The following is a 21,694-nucleotide window of genomic DNA, read 5'->3' on the forward strand; positions in this document are numbered from 1 at the left end:
AACTGCCTGTGGTGCGCCTTGCCCCAGTATTAATGCCATTTCATTTCCCCTGAGAATATTCTACCTTTTCTTTAAACTCATCCATGATTTTTCTTTTTGTTTCAACTGAAATACCTGAAAGGAGTTGGGCCTTATTCATCAATTTGTTATGAAATTCTTTTCTGCTGTTTGGATTTTTGTTAACTAACATTTTTATTCAAATGCTTTTTCAATTTATTTATGCTTTAGACTGCAGTGGTCAGCAAAGTCATTAGTCAACAGAGCCAAATATTAACAGTACAACAATTGAAATTTCCTTTGAGAGCCAAATTTTTAAACTTAAACTATATAGGTCGGTACATTCCTTATCAAGGTAGCTCCCAAATGTGGTATTTTGTGGAAGAGTCACACTCAAGGGGCCAAAGAGCCGCATGTGGCTCGTGAGCCGCGGTTTACTACCAGGGCTTTAGAGCATAATAGTTCTATTAACAATTGTAAGGTAGCTAAATATATTTTTTATTTAATTTATTGTACATAAATATAAATAAATAGAACTTTTCTTCAAATGTCAAATGACTTTTTGTTTTTAAATTCCTGGTGCATTTTGGCTAGTATGTCCTTCTATAGAATTTAGTAGTGAGCAGAAATAGTGAAGGCCCCTGCCCCTGTGAAGCTGATATACAGTGTGTCCGTAAAGTCGTGGTGCACTTTTGGCAGGTCACAGGAGAGCAACAAAAGTCTATAGAAATGTGAAATCTGCACCAAATAAAAGGAAAACCCTCCCAGTTTCTGTAGGATGATGTGACAGCATGTGCGCATGCGCAGATGATGACATAACACCATGTATACAGTGGAGCAGCCCATGGCCATGCCAGTCGAGATGTGGACGGTACAGAGGAAAGTTCAGTGTGTTGTTCTGTGGCTTGCTAAATTCGAATCCGTGACCAAAGTGCAACGTGAATATTGGCGCGTTTATAACGAAGCGCTACCACGTAGGAATAACATTACTGGGTGGGATAAGAAGTTGAAGGAAACCGGCAGTTTGGTGGAGAAACCCCGTTCTGGTAGGCCATCAGTCAGTGATGAGTCTGTAGAGGCTATACGGGATAGCTACCTAAGGAGCCCTAAAAAATCTGTGCTTGAGCCCACATCGAACTGCACTGTATAGGTATTAAACTCGGAGAGTTTTTATTTTATTTGGTGCAGATTTCACATTTCTGTTGTCTTTTGTTGCTTTCCTGTGACCAGTCAAAAGTGCACCATGACTTTATGGACACACTGTATATCGGTTTATAGTAGATTTCGGAATTTTTAAAATGTACATTCTTTAAAAATCTGTACTTTGAGGTTGAGTACAGTATGTAAAGAGAAGTTATGAGGGAGAATTTGTGGAGTAGCCCTGGTAAACTACTTGTACTGTTGGTGAGAATTTGTGGAGTAGCTCTGGTAAACTACTTGCAATGTTGGTGAAAATGTAAACTGGTGCAGCTGCTAGGGGAAACATCATGGAGGTTTCTTGGAAAATCCAAAATAGAACTACCAAATGATTCAGCAATTCTACTTTTTGTGGTTTATTGAAAGAAAATGAAAACACTCGGCTCTCTGTACTCCTATGTTCATTGTAGTCTTATTTATAATAGCTAAGGTAAGAAACAACCTGTGTCCATCAATGGTAAAAGAAAAAATTCCACCATGTGTGACAACATGGATGGGCCTTGAGGACATTATGCTAAGTGAAATAAGTCAGACAGAGAAAGACATACTTAATGTCTCACATATATTTGGAATCTAAAAAATAAAATGAACAGATTCATAGAAGCAGGGTTGGTGGTGGTGGTCAATGGGGAAAATGGGCAAAAGTGATCTAAAGACACAGACTTCCAGTTATAGAGTAACACAAATGTTGGAGAGGGTGTGGAGGAATTGGAGCCTCGTTCACTACTGGTGAGAATATGAAATCCTGTAGCCGCAAATGGTGAGAATATGAAATGCTGTAGCTGCACTGAAAAACATCATGGCAGTTTAATGTTACCAAATGACCCTACTCCTAGGTAGTGTCCAGAAGAAATGAAAAGGTACATGTGAAACAAGCCATCACAAAAGGACACATAGTATATGATTCCATTTATACTAAATGTCCAGAATTAGTAAATGCACAGAGATAGATTAGTGCTGTCAGTAGAAATGGGAAGATGAAATGTGATTGCTAATAGGTACAGAATTTCATTTTGGGGAAGATAAAATGTTCTGGATTAGACAGGAGTGACGATTTATTAAAGCGACGAATATAAAAAAAAAAAACCCAGATCAATACACTTTAAAAGGCTGAATTTTATGGTATGTAAATTTCATCACAAAAAGTTTTTTTTTTTTAAATAAATTTTTATTAATGGTAATGGGATGACATTAATAAATCAGGGTACATATATTCAAAGAAAACATGTCTAGGTTATTTTGTCATTAAATTATGTTGCGTACCCCTCGCCCAAAGTCAGATTGTCCTCCGCCACCCTCTATCTAGTTCTCTGTGCCCCTCCCCCTCCCCCTAACTCTCTCCCTCCCTCCCTCCCATGTCCTCCCTCCCCCCACCCCTGGTAACCAACACACTCTTGTCCATGTCTCTTAGTCTCATTTTTATGTTGCACCAATGTATGGAATCATGTAGTTCTTGTTTTTTTCTGATTTACTTATTTCACTCCTTATAATGTTATCAAGATCCCACCATTTTGCTGTAAATGATCTGATGTCATCATTTCTTATGGCTGAGTAGTATTCCATAGTGTATATGTGCCACATCTTCTTTATCCAGTCTTCTATTGAAGGGCTTTTTGGTTGTTTCCATGTCTTGGCCACTGTGAACAGTGCTGCAATGAACATGGGGCTACATGTGTCTTCACGTATCAATGTTTCTGAGGTTTTGGGGTATATACCCAGTAGAGGGATTGCTGGGTCATAAGGTAGTTCTATTTGCAGTTTTTTGAGGAACCACCATACTTTCCTCCATAATGGTTGTACTACTTTACAGTCCCACCAACAGTGAATGAGGGTTCCTTTTTCTCCACAGCCTCTCTAACATTTGCTATTACCCATCTTGTTGATAATAGCTAATCTAACAGGGGTGAGGTGGTATCTCATTGTAGTTTTGATTTGCATTTCTCTAATAACTAATGAAGCTGAGCATCTTTTCATATATCTGTTGGCCATTTGTATCTCTTCCTGGGAGAAGTGTCTGTTCATGTCCTCTTCCCATTTTTTTATGGGATTGTTTGTTTGTTTGTTGTTGAGTTTTATGAGTTCTTTGTAAATTTTGGATATTAGGCCCTTATCTGAGCTGTTGTTTGAAAATATCATTTTCCATTTAGTTGGCTGTCTATTTTTATATCAGTTTCTCTTGCTGAGCAAAAACTTTTAATTCTGATGTAGTCCCATTCATTAATTTTTGCCTTCACTTCTCTTGCCATTGGAGTCAAGTTCATAAAATGTTCTTTAAAACCCAGGTCCATGATTTTAGTACCTATGTCTTCTTCTATGTATTTTATTGTTTCAGGTATAAGATTTAGGTCTTTGATCCATTTTGAATTAATTTTAGTACACGGGAACAGGCTGTAGTCGAGTTTCATTCTTTTGCATGTGGCTTTCCAGTTTTCCCAACACCATTTGTTGAAGAGGCTTTCTTTTCTCCATTGTATGTTGTTGGCCCCTTTATCAAAGATTATTTGACCATATATATGTGGTTTTATTTCTGGGCTTTCTATTCTGTTCCATTGGTCTGAGTGTCTATTTTTCTGCCAATACCATGCTGTTTTGATTATCGTGGCCCTATAATATAGTTTAAAGTCAGGTATTGTAATGCCCCCAGCTTCATTCTTTTTCCTTAGGATTGTTTTGGCTATTCGGGGTTTTTTATACTTCCATATAAATCTGATGATTTTTTGTTCCATTTCTTTAAAAAATCTCATAGGGATTTTGATGGGAATTGCATTAAATTTGTATATTGCTTTGGGTAATATGGCCATTTTGATTATATTTATTCTTCCTATCCAAGAACAAGGAATATTTTTCCATCTCATTATATCTTTTTCGATTTCCCTTAACAATGCTTTGTAATTTTCATAATATAAGTCCTTTACATTCTTTGTTATGTTTATTCCTAGGTATTTTATTTTTTTTGTTGCAATCGTGAAGGGGATTATTTTTTTGAGTTCGTTTTCTAATATTTCATTGTTGGCATATAGAAAGGCTATGGACTTTTGTATGTTAATTTTGTATCCTGCGACCTTACTATATTGGTTTATTCTTTCTAATAATCTTTTTGTGGAGTCCTTCGGGTTTTCGATGTATAGGATCATATCATCAGCAAAAAGTGATACCTTTACTTCTTCTTTTCCGATATGGATGCCTTTAATTTCTTTGTCTTGTCTGATTGCTCTGGCCAAAACTTCTAGCACCACGTTAAATAAGAGTGGAGAGAGTGGACAACCCTGTCTTGTTCCTGATTTAAGGTAGAAAGTCCTCAGTTTTATGCCGTTTAATATGATGTTGGCTGATGGTTTATCATATATGGCCTTTATCATGTTGAGATATTTTCCTTCTATACCCATTTTGTTGAGAGTCTTAAACATAAAATTGTGTTGTATTTTATCAAAAGCCTTTTCTGCATCTATTGATAAGATCATGTGGTTTTTGTTCTTTGTTTTGTTGATATGGTGTATTACGTTAACCGTTTTGCGTATGTTGAACCATCCTTGAGATTCTGGGATGAATCCCACTTGATCATGATGTATTATTTTTTTAATATGTTGTTGTATTCGGTTTGCCAGTATTTTGTTTAGTATTTTAGCATCTGTATTCATTAGAGATATTGGTCTGTAGTTTTCTTTCTTTGTGCCATCCTTGCCAGGTTTTGGTATGAGGGTTATGTTGGCCTCATAGAATGTGTTTGGAAGTATTGCTTCTTCTTCAATTTTTTGGAAGACTTTGAGTAGAATAGGAACCAAGTCTTCTTTGAATGTTTGATAGAATTCACTAGTATAACCGACTGGGCCTGGACTTTTATTTTTGGGGAGGTTTTTAATAGTTTTTTCTATTTCCTCCCTGCTGATTGGTCTGTTTAGGCTTTCTGCTTCTTCATGACTCAGTCTAGGAAGGTTGTATTGTTCTAGGAATTTATCCATTTCTTCTAGATTGTTGTATTTGGTGGCATATAATTTTTCATAGTATTCTACAATAATTCTTTGTATATCTATGATGTCTGTTGTGATCTCTCCTCTTTCATTTTGGATTTTATTTATTTGAGTCCTGTGCCTTTCTTCCTTGGTGAGTCTTGCCAAGGGTTTGTCAATTTTGTTGATCTTTTCAAAGAACCAGCTCCTTGTTTTATTGATTTTTTTCTATAGTTTTTCTGTTCTCTATTTCATTTATTTCTGCTCTGATTTTTATTATCTCCTTTCTTTGGCTGGATTTGGGTTGTCTTTGTTCTTCTTTTTCTAGTTCCTTAAGGTGTGAAGTTAAGTGGTTTACTTCGGCTCTCTCTTGTTTGTTCATATAGGCTTGAAGTGATATGAACTTTCCTCTTATTACTGCTTTTGCTGCATCCCAGAGATTCTGATATGTCGTATTTTCATTTTCATTTGTCTGTATATATCTTTTGATTTCTGCGCTTATTTCTTCTTTGACCCATTCATTTTTTAGAAGTATGTTGTTTAATTTCTACATTTTTGTGGGGTTTTCCCCCTCTTTTTTGCAGTTGAATTCTAGTTTCAAGGCTTTATGATCAGAAAATATGCTTTGTACAATTTCAGTTTTTCTAAATTTGCTGATATTGTCTTTGTGGCCCAACGTATGGTCAATTCTTGAGAATGTTCCATGTACACTAGAGAAAAATGTATACTCTGTCGCTTTGGGATGAAGTGTCCTGTAGATGTCTATCATATCCTGGTGTTCTAGTATTTCGTTTAAGGCCACTATATCTTTATTGATTCTCTGTTTGGATGACCGATCTAGAGCCGTCAACAGTGTATTGAGGTCTCCAAGTATGATTGTATTTTTGTCAGTTTTTGTTTTAAGGTCAATAAGTAGCTGTCTTATATATTTTGGTGCTCCTTGGTTTGGTGCATATATATTAAGGATTGTTATGTCTTCTTGATTCAACTTCCCCTTAATCATTATGAAATGACCATTTTTGTCTCTGAGTACTTTTTCTGTCTTGTAGTCAGCATTATTAGATATGAGTATTGCTACGCCTGCTTTTTTTTGGGTGTTGTTTGCTTGGAGTATTGTTTTCCAGCCTTTCACTTTGAATTTGTTTTTATCCTTGTTGCTTAGATGTGTTTCTTGTAGGCAGCATATAGTTGGATTTTCTTTTTTAATGCATTCTGCTACTCTGTGTCTTTTTATTGGTAAGTTTAATCCATTTGCATTTAGTGTAATTATTGACACTTGTGGGTTCCCTACTGCCATTTTATAAATTGCTTTCTGTTAGTTTTGTATCTAGTTTGATTCTTCTCTTTTGTTTTTCTATCATTTGTTTTTGTTTGTTTGTGTTTCATACTTCTTTCCTCTGTTGCTACCTTTTTTAAGTCAAGTGTTTTTGTGGTGGTTTTTTCAAGGGTGGTTACCATTAAGTAATGAAAAGGGTACCTACCATATTCATTGTAGTACCCTATCTTATAAGTATTTCTGCACTTCATCGTCCTTTGCTACTGTTAATCTCCATCCTCTCCCCCCTTTTTTTCCTTTGTTGTCACAGTTTAAGTTTGGTTTTATTGTGTTCTTGGTGGAGCTGTTACTTGTGGTGTTGTTTTTTTTTTGTTCTTTGAATCTGGTTGGAAAACCCCCTTTAGTATTTCCTGGAGTGGGGGCTTTCTGTTGATAAATTCTCTCATCTTTTCTGTATTTGTGAATGTTTTTATATCTCCTTCATACTTGAAGGATAGCTTTGATGGGTATAGTATTCTTGGCTGAAAGTTCCTCTCTTTCAGGGCTTTAAATATTGGGGTCCACTCTCTTCTAGCTTGTAGAGTTTCTGCTGAGAAATCTGATGATAATCTAATAGGCCTTCCTTTATATGTTGTACTCTTCTTTTCCCTGGCTGCCTTGAGAATTTTTTCTTTGTCATTGGTTTGTGTCATCTTTATTATGATGTGCCTTGGAGTGGGTTTGTTGGGGTTAAGAAAACTCGGTGTTCTGTTTGCTTCTTGAATTTGAGGCTTTAGTTCCTTCCACAGGCTTGGGAAGTTCTCGTCTATTATTTGTTTGAGTATATTCTCCATTCCATTTTCTTTCTCTTCTCCCTCTGATATACCTATTATTCTTATGTTATTCTTTCTGATGGAGTCAGACAATTCCTGTAGGGCTTTCTCGTTTTTTATTATTTTTGAGTCTCTTTCTTCTTCTCTCTGTTGTGCCTCAAGTTGTTTGTCTTCTATTTCACTAATCCTATCCTCAATCTGGGCTGTTCTGTTAGCTAAGCTTGTTACCTTGTTTTTCAGCTCGTGAATTGAGTTTTTCATTTCTGTTTGATTTGTTTTAATAGTTTCAATTTCCTTGGTAATATATTCTTTGTGTTCATTGAGTTGTTTTCTGATCTCCCTATATTGCCTTTCTGTGTTTTCTTGTATATCTCTGAGTATTTTTAAGATTTCTATTTTAAATTCTCTGTCATTTAGCTCCAAGGCTTCCAATATGTTAAGTCTTTTCTCCATAGATTTTTCCACATCTATTTGTGTTACCTCTCTTTCTTTTGTATCCATAATATTCGATTTCCTCTTTCTTATTGGCATCTGAGGCTGGTCTTGTTGATAGCACTAATTAGAATTAATAAAGAGTAAAAAGTAAAAAAAAAAAAAAAAAAAAGGTAAAACACCCCACAAGAAAAAACAGTAATAATTTATTATTTCCCCCTTTTTTTCTTTCTTCTCTTTCCCTCCTCTCCCCTCCTCAGGGAAATATCGTGCCTATAATGGAGGGCCTGATTTGGGGTGAAGAGTTCAAGGGGCAAAAAAAGGGAGTAGGGACCTACTAAATGCAAAAAAAAAAAGGAAGAAAATTTTAGACAAGCATAAGATCATTTGCTTGTAAGTGATGGTCAACTAAGAGATATAATGAGAGGGATAAGAGGGAACCGGAAAAAAGGACCAAAAAAAGAATAATAAAGAAGAAAAAAATAAAAATAATAAGTAAAAATCTGTTGTATTAAGTGGAGCGAAGACTAAATACAATGGAGACCTTGGGTTGGGAGGACCCAAAATGCCACAAAAATAAACAAACAAGAAAAAAACAAAAACAAAAGCAAAAAAGAAAAATAAAGCCAAAAAAAGCCTTGAGTCCCAAATTAACTAATTTGTTCGTGATTGAGGATTAAATGGGAGGAAAGTAAAACGAGAAAAAAAAAAACGAATATGAAAAAGAGACAAACGAAGGAAGAAATAAAAAAGGAAGAGAAAAAAACAAAATAAAGCAAAACAAAAAAAAAAACAAAAGAGGAGAGAGTGAGAGTTAAGTGTTTTGGAGTATAACCTTAAAGGAGGGTGAGGATGAAGAAGAGAAATAAAATGTAACACTCATGGGTCGTGTAGTTCAAGAAAAGGGAAGCATAAGATGGGCAGAGAATAGAAGGACCGAGATGGAGGAAATAAAGGCAATAAGATAGAAGAAACAAACAACAACAACAAAAAAATTAGTGGAACAAGTTGTAAAGTCTGTGGATTTTTCTTGATTTTGAGAGGTTAACTTCTTCCTTTTTCTTTTCTCTCCCTCTTCCTGGTCCGTGACTCTGTACCCCAGGCTCTGCCCCTGTGTCACACTTAGGTAGGGATTTGCAGTTGATGGGATTCTATGGCAATGTCATATAATTGGCTTTAGTCTTGCTGGTAGTCAAGGCTTGTTGGCGTTTGCAGGGTCCAACGATGAGAGAGTTTGCTTTCCTGGATTCTCTCTCCTAGTCCCCCCTTCCTGAATTAGCAGCCTGGTGATCCAGCTATAAGGCTGCAACTGCTTCTGCCTGGGGAGTAAGAGGCTCAAAGAGCTGGGAAATCCCCACTCTATCCCCACTCAGTGCAAGGCTTTGGGAAAGGCTCTGGCAGTCAGGGCCTCCAGTGTAATCAGGCGGGGGTGGGAGTCAATTGTTGTCAAGGTGACTGTTCAGCGCCTAGCATTCAGTTGGACCTCTCAACCCAGGCTTTCCACACTTTGTAGCCTGTTTTGACTGGGAAGAAGAGGCACTAGTCTCTGCTTGGGACTAGTGTAGTATAGATCTTATTATCTGCCACGTCCTTCTTGTTAGCGTTTATCCCTGAATATGGAGGCTCTATCAATCAGAAGTTGCCCTCGCCTCTTTAGCGAGAGGCACTAAAAAATATCACGCCTCTTGTCTTGGGTCGCTGAACTGAGAGAGATCTTATCAATTAGAACCGAGGGTGCGCAGATTTCATGGGTTAAGCTAATTTCAGTGATTGGGTCGCAGCTGTGCTCCCGAAGGTATTTTAGGCTGCCTGCGCGCGCCCCTCCCGCAACGCTTGATTGTTAGCTTGAATGGCTGGGTGAGGTGCCCCGCCCATGGAGAGAATCCCCCAAGTAGAAGACCACCCTGGTGCCTCTCCTGCTCGCCCTGCCGCTGGCGGCTGGATCGCACCAGGCGCAGGATAATGGGGCACCCTGGCTGTGTGGGCCAGTAGGGCGCTCTGGGTGTGTGGAATGCCCAGGGCACGTGTGCGAATGGTGTGCTGCGGGCACCGGTGCCTGGCGACTCTCACTCGCAGTGCGCGGGCCGCTGGGAACGTTAGCGGTGCTCGCTCTGCAACTGGACCCGGCGCGCGCCGGCGGCTGCTCGCTGCTCCCGAGTGTGGGCGGTGCTCGCTCTGCAACCGTACCGGTTGCGCGCAAGCGGCTGCTCGCCGCTCCGGAGTGTGGGCGGTGCTCGCTCTGCAACCGGACCGGGCGCACGCCCGCGGCTGCTCGCGGCTCCCGAGTGTGGGCTGACTCACCACAGGCGCACTCCCTCGCGGCTTGAATGAACGTCCCTGCGGTAGCTTCCTCCACACCCTCGTCTCTCAGATTCAAGTGATAACAGTCCTTTCGCTTTCAGTTTGTGTGGAACTCCGGAATGCTCCGAGGATAAATTTTTCTGTTTCTAGTTGATAAATTTGTTGTGATTTAGGGGAGATCTGTCGGACGCGCTGCTCACGGCGCCATTTCCGTGACGTCACTCCACAAAAAGTTTTTAAAAAAGAGTTAAGTAACTCCCAGTTGTGCTTTCTTGGCTTTGAAAGTTTGTGGGTGAAACACTTTTTTCTGTTTAATGTCAGGGCTGCCATGTGAGCTTTACTGAGAGGCCTAGGTGAGGTGAGTCTAGCGGTCTGAATTAGGAGTCTGGTTAACAATTACTTAAGTTTTCTAAATTCTCTGTGCATAGACAAGGCTGCAGCTTCTGCTTGGGGGACCTCAGGACTGGGCAGTAATGAAGGCCAGTAACTTTACTTACCCCAGAGAGATGTTTTTTCAGGTGAACACTGAAGTCGTTCACCAGGCATTAGGGAAGCAAATCTGCACTGTGCCTGATTGTATTTGGCCAATAAATGAACCAGTGAGTATGATTTCAGCCTTATTATTTTAGTCTATTTGAATATTATATAAATTTGTTTATTGTGCCTATAAATAATTTAAGAAAAACATTCATATTTATTCTCAAAGACTATGTTAAAACTGCGAATATTGAATTATCTCAACACCTTTTTTTTTTTTTTTTTTTTTTTTTTTTTTTTGTATTTTTCTGAAGTTAGCGGGGAGGCAGTCAGGCAGACTCCCACATGTCCCCAACCGGGATCCACCCAGCACGCCCACCAGGGGGCAATGCTCCATTTTGGCCAGAGCCATTCTGGTGCCTGAGGTGAGGGCCATGGAGTGGTCCTCAGTGCTGAGCAAACTTTGCTCCAATGGAGTCTTAGCTGTGGGAGGGGAAGAGAGAGCCAGAAAGAAAGGAGTGGGGAAAGGGTGGAGAAGCAGATGGGCATTTCTCCTGCGTGCCCTGACTGGGAATCGAACCCAGGACTTCCACACACCAGGCCGACACTCTACCACTGAGCCAACTAGCCAGGGCCAACACCCTTTTCTTAGAAATCATTCAATTCAATATATATTAATAAGTTGCAACATTTAATATGACAGATTGTTTCTATATATAATATACTAAAAGTCTTTGTTGTATCTTTACTTAAAATTGAAAATAAATCAATCTTTTTAAAAATCAACTGTTCTAAAAAGCACATGTCTTCACACTCCTCTGTGAATAAAATCAGCTGGGACTCATTATAAAGGTGCATTTTCAAGCCCTCACCCCCAAGAGACCAGTTCAGTCTTTAACTCTCAGGAACACCCCAGATGGTATTGAGGAACATGGGTTTGTTCTTTGAGAAACACTGCCCCAGGGACTTCAGCCTAGAATTAGTACGTGATATGTGTGGTTGTAGGATTCTTCCCATTACCATATACTTATTAAGCTATTTTCCAACCACTTGGTGGTAGAAAAAAATAATATCTACTCTTTTACTCTATTAGAAAATATTTTCTTATAAACATAACTTGTTTTTGTTACCCCAGTCCTTGTTGCTGTTACCCTTAATGCAGTACTGCCTTCTGTCCCAGATTTCTTTTGACCTGGCTGAGTACACTGCAGATGTTGATGGAGTTGGCACCTTACGGCTTCTGGATGCAGTTAAGACCTGTGGCCTCATCAACTCTGTGAAGTTCTATCAAGCCTCAACAAGTGAACTTTATGGGAAAGTGCAAGAAATACCCCAGAAGGAGACCACACCCTTTTACCCGAGGTCGCCATACGGTGAGTTTGCCTGCACCCAGCCTTGTGCACGTGTTGCATTCTCTGGGTGATGGCGTGTGTACATTTCTGCTCTAATTCTGCTCATGTCTCATTACTGAAGTCATGTGGGTGTGAGATTAACATTAAGATAGACTACAGTGACTAGACTTGTTGAGAGCATACCTTTATATGCTTCTAACTATAAGTATTTGATGCCATTGCCTCCGGGGTGAAATTACCACCTCATCTCACAAATCATATTCGTTCAACCCTTTCTTACAGATAACTTTGCAAGGAAAATTAGACTGAACACAATTCTTTTTTTCTGACCTGTTGTGCTGAAATGATATGGTTTCATATTTTTATATCCCTGATGAAAGTCTCCTTGATTTCAAACCCTTAAAAAAAAGAATTTCTATTACACTTTTATATTTGTAAAAAGAGTATTTATGAAAAACTTCAGTGATGAAATTTCTAAGCAGCTAGAATATTAAGTTCTATATTTTTTACTTTCTAATTCCTTAATACTAAGAAAAAGAGAATAAAACCCAAGAAGGTCTCCTTGATATATGGCATATACTACAGTTGAAATTAGATTGTGAAAGAAAGAGACATAGGTTTGCAAAAGTTAAGAAAATCTTAAATATTTCCTTGTACACCCAATTCACTGGCAAAGTAACCTTTATTTTGTCTTTGGCTTTTGACGTATTTTTTTCTATCTTGATACATTACAGATTGTAGTCTTTGCAAGTTGTTAATTGTTTAATATGAGTAAAAGTCACTGCTTTTTAATAGTAAGGCATTGTCTTTTGTAATAATCACTGTTTTTTTTTCTGCTTTTTAAAAATTCTTCCACAGGAGCAGCAAAACTATATGCCTACTGGATTGTGGTAAACTTCCGTGAGGCATATAATCTCTTCGCAGTGAATGGTATTCTCTTCAATCATGAGAGTCCTAGAAGAGGTTAGTAAATGCATTAATGGGAAAGAGAATTTCAGAGTTTAAGAAAAACAGTAAAAAGTTGCAGGTGTTTTTTGCATTTGTACTGGACAGACTGGGAATTTTCACATTTTAACTATTTTGGTTGTCAGAAGTGGTGAATGAAGAAAATCTACTCTTAATTACTAATTAAGTTTTTTAGATTTTTTAGTCCCATATGAAAAACAAGATGTTCCAATTTTACCATTTTCATTGGTAAGTCTTATCAAGCATATTTCAACCTAAGTATTCGGAAGATTTCTTATGAATGCAAAGGAATAATTAGTAAATTAATACTTGTTTCTGGAAGTCACTTTTATTTATGTAGACTCAGTCTGTGGAATCTTTATATGTTTTTACTTTCAATAGTGTTTATTTAATAGTTTTCCTTTATATTCCATTTACTAGGTATCTGGAAATTACTATGCTTCTAGAGTACGTTTTAAAATATATTTGAAATCATTTATTTTAGAAAGAATATATTCTAAAATAATGATGAAAAGTACATACTATAAATGAGTAACACTCATTTATTATTATCAAGCATTACATATTATCTAATTGTACTACTATACTTGTATATGACTGGTAGCACAGTAGGTTTGTTTATATCTGCTTCACTGTAAACAAATGAGCAACGATTTATGCTGTGACATTGCTATGTCTATGAGGTCACTAGGTGACAAGAATTTTTCAGCTCCTTTACAGTCCTGTGGAACCACCATTGTATTATGTGGCCTGTCATTGACTGAAATGTCTATAATGTCCTGTGAAAAAGTCACTTTGAGATTTATTACATTGTTAGTGAAGACATCTCTGATTGGTTCCAAGAACATTGCATCATCAGCCCTATTCATTGAGAGAGGAAGAGCACTGGAGAAGGAAATCCTGAGTGCTAAACTGGACACAGAGATGAGCTATGTGCTCTAGACAGAGCCCACCACCTCCCTGACTATGGTGTTATACCACAACTGTGCTCCTCATCTGTTACCATAGTGCCAGTGACAAGCTTTGAAGTATTGTGGTTAACTCATTATCACCCATCACAAGAAACTATTAGTAAGTTTCTACTAATGCCACCCTAAAGATTTATATCCCAGGAAAACAGGAAAGGGCCACAGTCTCCTCTAATCTAGATCTAGATCTAGGCTTAGTAATGGATGTCACAGTTCACAGAACATTTTGAAAAACTGAAATATATTCAGAGGATGTCAGTCAGCAGGTAACCTGTCATAGGAAGAATGCTAGCCAGACCAGGAAGAGTTTAGCTTGGAGAAGGAAAGACTAAATGAGCATTCCCAGGCAGACTGTTCAGCAGCTGCTCCAGAAAAAATGCAGGAACACAGGTGGGAGGCAGATATCTGCTCACCTCTGAGTTTCAAACAGCAAAACAACTGCCACCTGAGGGGATGAAAAGTTTCTAGAAGCACCACTACATTGAAAATACTGAAAAAGGAATCACTATCATACAAAATTTAACCTCAGAAATCTTTCAGTTTTACATAGGAAAACCTTAAACATTCTAGGAAAACATACTCTGTGAAATAAGGGGCTCTTCAAATATAAGGGAGTGGAATTAACAGAATTGTAAAAATAACTGTCTCACACAAATGGGAAGAGAGGTCCCTGCTTTGGATCACTGAGCGAGAGTTCATACACATATAGGTCAGTATGGGCAATGAAACAGGGAACAAAACTTTAGGGCCCAGTGACTCCATGAGGAAGCAGAGCAAACTAGAGTGGGTCCGAAGAAGACCCACAGCTGTGAGTACGTAAAAAGAGTTCATTCTTATCTTATTATTTATTAATTACTGTAAACCCACTTTTGCCCCACCTCACATACTGATTCTCAGTACCCTAAATGAAGATTGGTATTACATAGTGTTGGAATCCATGGGAGTCCGAAAGACCAGAGTAACAGGCTCAAACTTTTTACACAGGGGGCCAGTTCACTGTCCCTCAGACCGTTGGAGGGCCACCACATACAGTGCTCCTCTCACTGACTACCAATGAAAGAGGTGCCCCTTCTGGAAGTGTGGAGTGGGGCTGGATAAATGGCCTCAGGCGGGCCGTAGTTTGGGGATGCCTGATTGAAAGGAAGAAAGGAACCCTGCCTGGCATTTCTCCCGGGAAGAAGGAGAAGAGCACCAGTACAAGCTAGGGGGACAAATTATATGAGGTTAAGAAGAATTTCGAGCATGTGGGTGTTGAATCAAAAGTCCTGGTATATCCAGAGTGCCTCCTTGGGGCGGCTTGTCAGCTTTTTGGAATTCCTCTGTCTCAGGGGTGATAGTCCAATAAGGGTGACGTCTGACAGATACGTGTAACATTAAGAGGGCAGTTTGGAATTCACGTATCTATCACATAGTTAAACTAAATTCAGCTAGATTCTAAATAGCTTTTATCCTATATCAACATTCTCAATTACTTCTCAGTAGATCCAGTTTCTTAGCAAGTAAGGGTGACTAATCAGAGAAGTTGCTCGGTGCTAGGATGTCCCCCTTTCTCTCTCTGCTACTAGATATAAGGGATTTTCTAAAAAAGATGTAACATAATTCTAAGTATTCTTCATATTGCTTTTCTAAAGAAGATTACATCCTTTTTTAACCAAAAAAGACATCTGTTTTTAACGCATATCATTGATCATGAAGCATTTTGTTCTCTGTTCTGGGAATACAGAAAACTGAATTAATTTCCATCATCTTGGTCATAGGTGCCACTCCTCTGGCTTCCAACATCTTATGTTTATAATCATTATCAGTTAAAAAAAAAAAGAAGTATTTGTTTGTATTGTCTTATTATCTTTTCATAGTTGTCCTTGAGACTGTTAACAACATGCTAGGTCTCCTGTTCCAAATATTGGGTTTTAAATAAGAAATGGTTTATTTCTGTCATTTTATTCTGATTTACTGAAGCCTGAGAAATCTTTATAAAACAAGTGTACTCTGTACAATTTAAAAATCATCTGTACAATCTAAGAATTTTAGCCTGTTAGCTTGAGAATAAATGAAAGAAGTCCAGTGTTACAAATTGTTTCATAACCAATAATGTAAAGCCAGTAGCCACAGCCACCATCACAGCAGCCTGGCCCATGCAGGTTCGCATTGGATTTGGACAGTCGGTAAAGAAACAATGGAGCCAGGCCCTGGCCGATTGGCTCAGCGGTAGAGCATCGGCCTGGCGTGCGGGGGACCCGGGTTCGATTCCCGGCCAGGGCACATAGGAGAAGCACCCATTTGCTTCTCCACCCCCACCTCCTCCTTCCTCTCTGTCTCTCTCTTCCCCTCCCGCAGCCAAAGCTCCATTGGAGCAAAGATGGCCCAGGCGCTGGGGATGGCTCCTTGGCCTCTGCCCCAGGCGCTAGAGTGGCTCTGGTCACGGCAGAGCGACGCCCCCTGGTGGGCAGAGCGTGGCCCCTGGTGGGCGTGCCGGGTGGATCCCCGTCGGGCGCATGCGGGAGTCTGACTGTCTCTCCCTGTTTCCAGCTTCAGAAAATACAAAAAAACCCAAAAAAACCAAAGAAACAATGGAGCCAAAAACTGGTGGGCCATCATCTTTAATCCTAGCTTGCACCCGGCGGGCAAGTAAAACACACATTGGACTCCAAAACCCACTCATTCAGTGCTCACAAAGCTACTGACTTTATCCAAGTTTCCTAGAATCAAAGGTTTCTAGCTCACCAGACTTATTCACCTCTGTTCCCCATCTCCTTCCTTCTCCCTGCACAAACTCTGCCCAAACTGGCTTCTCACTCAACACTCCACCATCTTGGCTGCTTCTCCTGGCCTCCTCCACGTGGCCTTTCTCTGCTCTCTGCTCTCTGCTCTCTGCTGTCTCCTCTAATGCTAATCTCAGGAACTAAGAGCACAAGCTCCTGTTCTGCCCCCATTTTATAGTGTAGAAATCAAAATCTTTAATCCAATATACAAAATAAGGAAGTCTCTGATACAAAGTCACTTATCTGGAGCATAATTGGATTGTACCACCCCACATCAAAAAGGGTGGGAAAGGCTTAGTCCTAAAACCAAGCCCCAGGCTACAAGGATCCTGCTTGCCCACAGCCCGCCCCCAACAAATATTAATATCACCTGGGCGACAGGCTTCCATGTGGGCAGTGCCATCTTTAACAAAGTGAGCATAATATATTTTATCTGCCTAACAAACGACTACTGTAGTAGTGTTATAACTTTTTCAGTGAGATTGTATGTGTGTGTGTATAGAGCCATGTAATGAAGCCAAGTCATGAAAAAAGGATTAAAGGGACAGGTTTATAAAAGAATCTTTAGTATCAGTAATTATTTTATTGTATAATTGGCAAGGTAAAAAATTTCCATGATGTGCTATTAAAGCATAAGAGCCCAGTGTTTCATTTCTGTTACTCAAAATAAAAAGTTAACTAGTAGGCAATAATTGGTTTTAAATTAACTTTGTGTTGGGTATCCTTAGTAGAGGAGAAAGGAAAATGAAGGGCTGAGTGATCTTGCTTAAGCAGTCTGTTCAAATGACAGTCCTTGCCTCTTGGATTGCAAACTGGTTTTATACACAGGGTTTTGGTTTCTGTGGTTTTTCCCCTTAACCTTTCCACCTGCAAATAAATAAATTAAAGTCAATTGTTTTGGAAAAGATTAGGATAGGGAAAAGCATTAGTATTTGCACAATGAAAAGATAAATTTAAATATACTCCTCCAAATCCCCTATTTGCATATCTGATAAGAACTACTTTTGTCTTTGTGATGCTAATCACTTTGTTTTTTTTAATTTAACTTTAAATTGCTTCTTTTTCATTTAAAAGAAAAGTAAACAGTGGAGGAAGATATAAGGAGAAAAATAAAAAGTTCTTTCTCTCAGTGATGCCCAGTTCTGTCCTCAGGCCCATTGTTAACATTCCTTCAGCAATGTTCTGGTTACCATATTTTTTGCTCCATAAGTTGCACCTGACCATAAGACACACCTAGGGTTTTAAAGAGGAAAATAAGAAAAAAATATTCTGAACCAAATGGTGTGTTAAAATATTTAATAAAATACTATATTTTTTGCTCCATAAGACACACAGGCATTTTCCCCTCCACTTGTGGGGGAAAAAAGTGCATCTTATGGAGCAAAAAATACGGTATTTTATTTTAAACATACTAATAAGAATACTCTATGCATAATCTGCATTAAGGGCTTTTAAAAATTGTTTATTAAATATGTAACCTTGTAGCATATACCACTTTGTTTTATTATCTATCAAGAAATCAATGATATCTCATTATTATTTCATTTATATAACTAAATGAAAAATCATAGATGGCCCTGGCCGGTTGGCTCAGTGGTAGAGCATCGGCCTGGCGTGCGGGGGACCCGGGTTCGATTCCCGGCCAGGGCACATAGGAGAAGCGCCCATTTGCTTCTCCACCCCCACCCCCTCCTTCCTCTCTGTCTCTCTCTTCCCCTCCCGCAGCCAAAGCTCCATTGGAGCAAAGATGGCTCGGGCGCTGGGGATGGCTCCTTGGCCTCTGCCCCAGGCGCTAGAGTGGCTCTGGTCGCAGCAAAGCGATGCCCCAGAGAGGCAGAGCATCGCCCCCTGGTGGGCAGAGCATCGCCCCTGGTGGGTGTGCCTGGTGGATCCCAGTCGGGCGCATGCGGGAGTCTGTCTGACTGTCTCTCCCCGTTTCCAGCTTCAGAAAAAATACAAAAAAAAAAAAAGAAAAGAAAAATCATAGATGGAAATGATGTAATATGTATTTGATAAGCTATCTGATACTAATAGCATTTCCTGAAACTTGAAATTAATTTTAATATTACAATCATATTGTTTTATCACAATTAATTGTTATTTTCTGAGATTCTTTACCAGACTGAGAATTCCTTAAAAGTAGGACTGGATTGAATTCTTAAATCTTCTGCATCTAACACAGTGTCTACTTGCTAATAAGTATTCAATAAATATTTATAAATGAATGAATGACTATCTCAAGATTCAGTAAAACTTTACTGACTGGACAGCAAGTTAGTCCAAATTAGAAAATAGTAGGACTTTTTTTAGGTTTGTTTTAAATAAATGTTGTTTTATTGATTTCATGCATATAATAATTGCAGGTAAACTTTTTTTTTAATTAATTTTAATTTATTGTGTTAACATGGATTCAGTCGTCACACTCAATATAACAAACACTCTCACTGCCAACCACATGTCCCCCATGATACCCCCTTTGCCCCCTTCCCCTAACACCCTCCCTTTTTTCTTTCTGGGATTTGCTGTCCTATTATCTGTATCTCTGTGTTAGTATATATAATTTCACTAATCCCTTCACCTTCTCTGATCCCATCCTCTCATCCCCCTTCCCTCTGACAGCTGTCCATCTGGTCTCTGTGACCCTGCCTCTGACTCTATTCCATTCCTCAGTATACCTTGTTCATTCAATTCCACATATAAGTGAGATCATATGATATTTGTCTTTCTCTGCCTGGCTTATTTCACTTAACATAATAATCTCCAGATTCATCCATGCCATCGCAAAAGGTAAGATTCCCTCCTTTTTTCCATTCTATTGTGTTTATATACCACAGCTTTTTAATCTACTTGTCCACTGATGGACACTTGGTCTGTTTTCAGATCTTGGCTATTGTGAACAATGCTGCAATGCTGGACCAGGCAGTGATGCAGTGAATAGAGCATCAGACTGGGATGCAGAGGACCCAGGTTCAAAACCCCAAGGTCGCCAGCCTAAGCATGGGCCCATCTGGTTTGGGCACAGCTCACGAGCTTGAATCTAAGGTTGCTGGCTTGAGCAAGGGGTCACTGGCTCTACTGTAGCACCCCAGTCAAGGGTCATATGAGAAAACAATCAATGAGCAACTAAGGTGCCACAACAAAGAATTGATGCTTCTTATCTTTCTCCCTTCCTGTCTCTGTCCCTATCTGTCCCTCTCTCTGTCTTTCTGTCTCTGTCACAAAAACAACAACAACAATAATGCTGCAATAAGCATGGGGGTTGTTGGGCAGATAAAATATATTATGTTCACTTTGTTAAAGATGGCGCTGCCCACGTGGAAGCTGTTTCCCAGGTGATATTAATGAGTGTTGGGGGCGGGCTCTGGGCAAGCAAGATCCTTGTAGCCTGGGGCTTGGTTTTGGAATTAAGCCTTTCCCACCCTTTTTGATGTGGGGTGGTACAATCCCATCATGCTCCAGATAAGTGACTTTGTATCAGATACTTCCTTATTTTGTATATTGGATTAAAGGTTTTGATTTCTACACTTTAAAATGGGGGCAGAAGGGGAGCTTGCTCTCTTGATTCCTGAAATTAATATTAGAGGAGAGGGCAGAGAGGAGAGCAGAGAAAGGCCATGTGGAGGAGGACAGGAGAAGCAGCCAAGATGGTGGATTGTTGAGTGAGAAGCTAGGGAACAGAGGTGAATAAGTCTGGTGAGCTAGAAACCTTTAATTCTAGGAAACTTGGATAAGTCAGTAGCTTTGTGAGCACTGAATAAGTGGGTTTTGGAGCCCAATGTGTGTTGTACTTGCCCGCTGGGTGCAAGCTAGGATTAAAGATGATGGCCCACTATTTTTTGGCTCTATTGTTTTTTACTGAGTGTCCGAATCCAATGCGAACCTGCATGGGCCGGGCGGCTGTGATGGTGGCCGCGGCTACTGGCCTAACAGGGGTACATATTCTTTTGAATCATTGATGTGGTATTCTTAGGATATATTCCTAAAAGTGGGATGGCTGGGTCAAAAGGCAGTTCCATTTTTAAGTTTTTGAGGAATCTCCATACTGTTTTCCACAGTGGCTATACCAGTCTGCATTACCACCAGCAGTGCAGGAGGGTTCCCTTTTCTCCACACCCGGGCCAGTCCTTATTGTCTGTTGTTTTGTTGATGAGCACCATTCTGACAGGTGTGAGGTGGTATCTCATTGTGGTTTTAATTTGCATTTCTCTGATGATTAGTGATGTTGGACACTTTTCCATATTCCTATTGGCCATCTGTATATCCTTTTTGAAGAAGTTTCTATTCAGGTCCTTTGCCCGTTTTTTAATTGAATTGTTTACCTTCCTGTTGTTGAGTTTTAGGAGTTCTTTATAAATTTTGGTTATTAACCCCTTATCAAATATATTGGCAAATATTTTCTCCCATTGTAGTAAAGATTCTGTCTGATATACTTTAATAAATAGGTAAATTTTATTTTTAGTTAATAACCTTAGTCTGTATGCCTATAATTGCTATAGTATTTAGAGTTTATTTTCATAAGTAGGCTAAGCATCAGTCCCCTCTTGCCCTCCTATCAGAGGAAGCAAACAGTCTTTTTGTAGCTGGTGCTACAGTACACCTCTATCTAGTCTAAATTATATCATCACAAATGCCTAATTAGTAGAGCCCAAACTGATGCAACTTTTATGGAACATGTACTTTTTCTCTATCAAAAAATAATTGACAATGTCCCTTTTGACTGGATGAAGAACATTCCATGAGAATTTCTGACTTTAAAAACAATGGAAGAATTATTTTTTAATATAAAGATATTCTAAACCAGAAGTTGGCAAACTATGGCTCTTATGCCAAACGCAGCCTACTAGCCTATTTTTGTAAATAAAGGTTTTTCAGAGCATAGCCATACCCATTTGTTTACAGAGTATCTCTGGCTGCTGTTAAAGTAGAGTCTTGTGGCCTGCAAAGCCTAACATATTTACTATCTAGCCTTTTAAGAAAACATTTGCTGGTACCAACTAGATCAGTGGTTCTCAAAGTGTGTGCCAGGGCGCAGCGCCCTAGAAGGTGTGCCCTATGGTATTCCAGAGAAATATGTGCCTGTTGGGGACTAAAACACCAACAGGATTTTTGGAGTTTAGATTTTTGGGGGACAGAGGTGTGGGAAATTGGCTGTAAGCTGACAGTCTGCCCAACCCCCCACCTCACTTGCCTGATTAGGTTGCAAAAGG

General features: G+C 39.2%; 1 protein-coding gene across 1 annotated transcript in view; it reads left to right on the plus strand.

The window, feature by feature from the left end:
* The window catches only part of GMDS (GDP-mannose 4,6-dehydratase), a 797,768-nt gene that overhangs the window by 328,614 nt on the left and 447,460 nt on the right, over positions 1 to 21,694 (plus strand). Inside the window, exons 5-6 of the mRNA XM_066268525.1 lie at positions 11,620 to 11,812; positions 12,650 to 12,754. Coding sequence (XP_066124622.1) covers positions 11,620 to 11,812; positions 12,650 to 12,754 — 298 coding nt within the window. The remainder of the gene's footprint in view (positions 1 to 11,619; positions 11,813 to 12,649; positions 12,755 to 21,694) is intronic.

Source organism: Saccopteryx bilineata, chromosome 3 (assembly GCF_036850765.1).
Source record: "Saccopteryx bilineata isolate mSacBil1 chromosome 3, mSacBil1_pri_phased_curated, whole genome shotgun sequence".
Lineage (NCBI taxonomy): Eukaryota > Metazoa > Chordata > Mammalia > Chiroptera > Emballonuridae > Saccopteryx > Saccopteryx bilineata.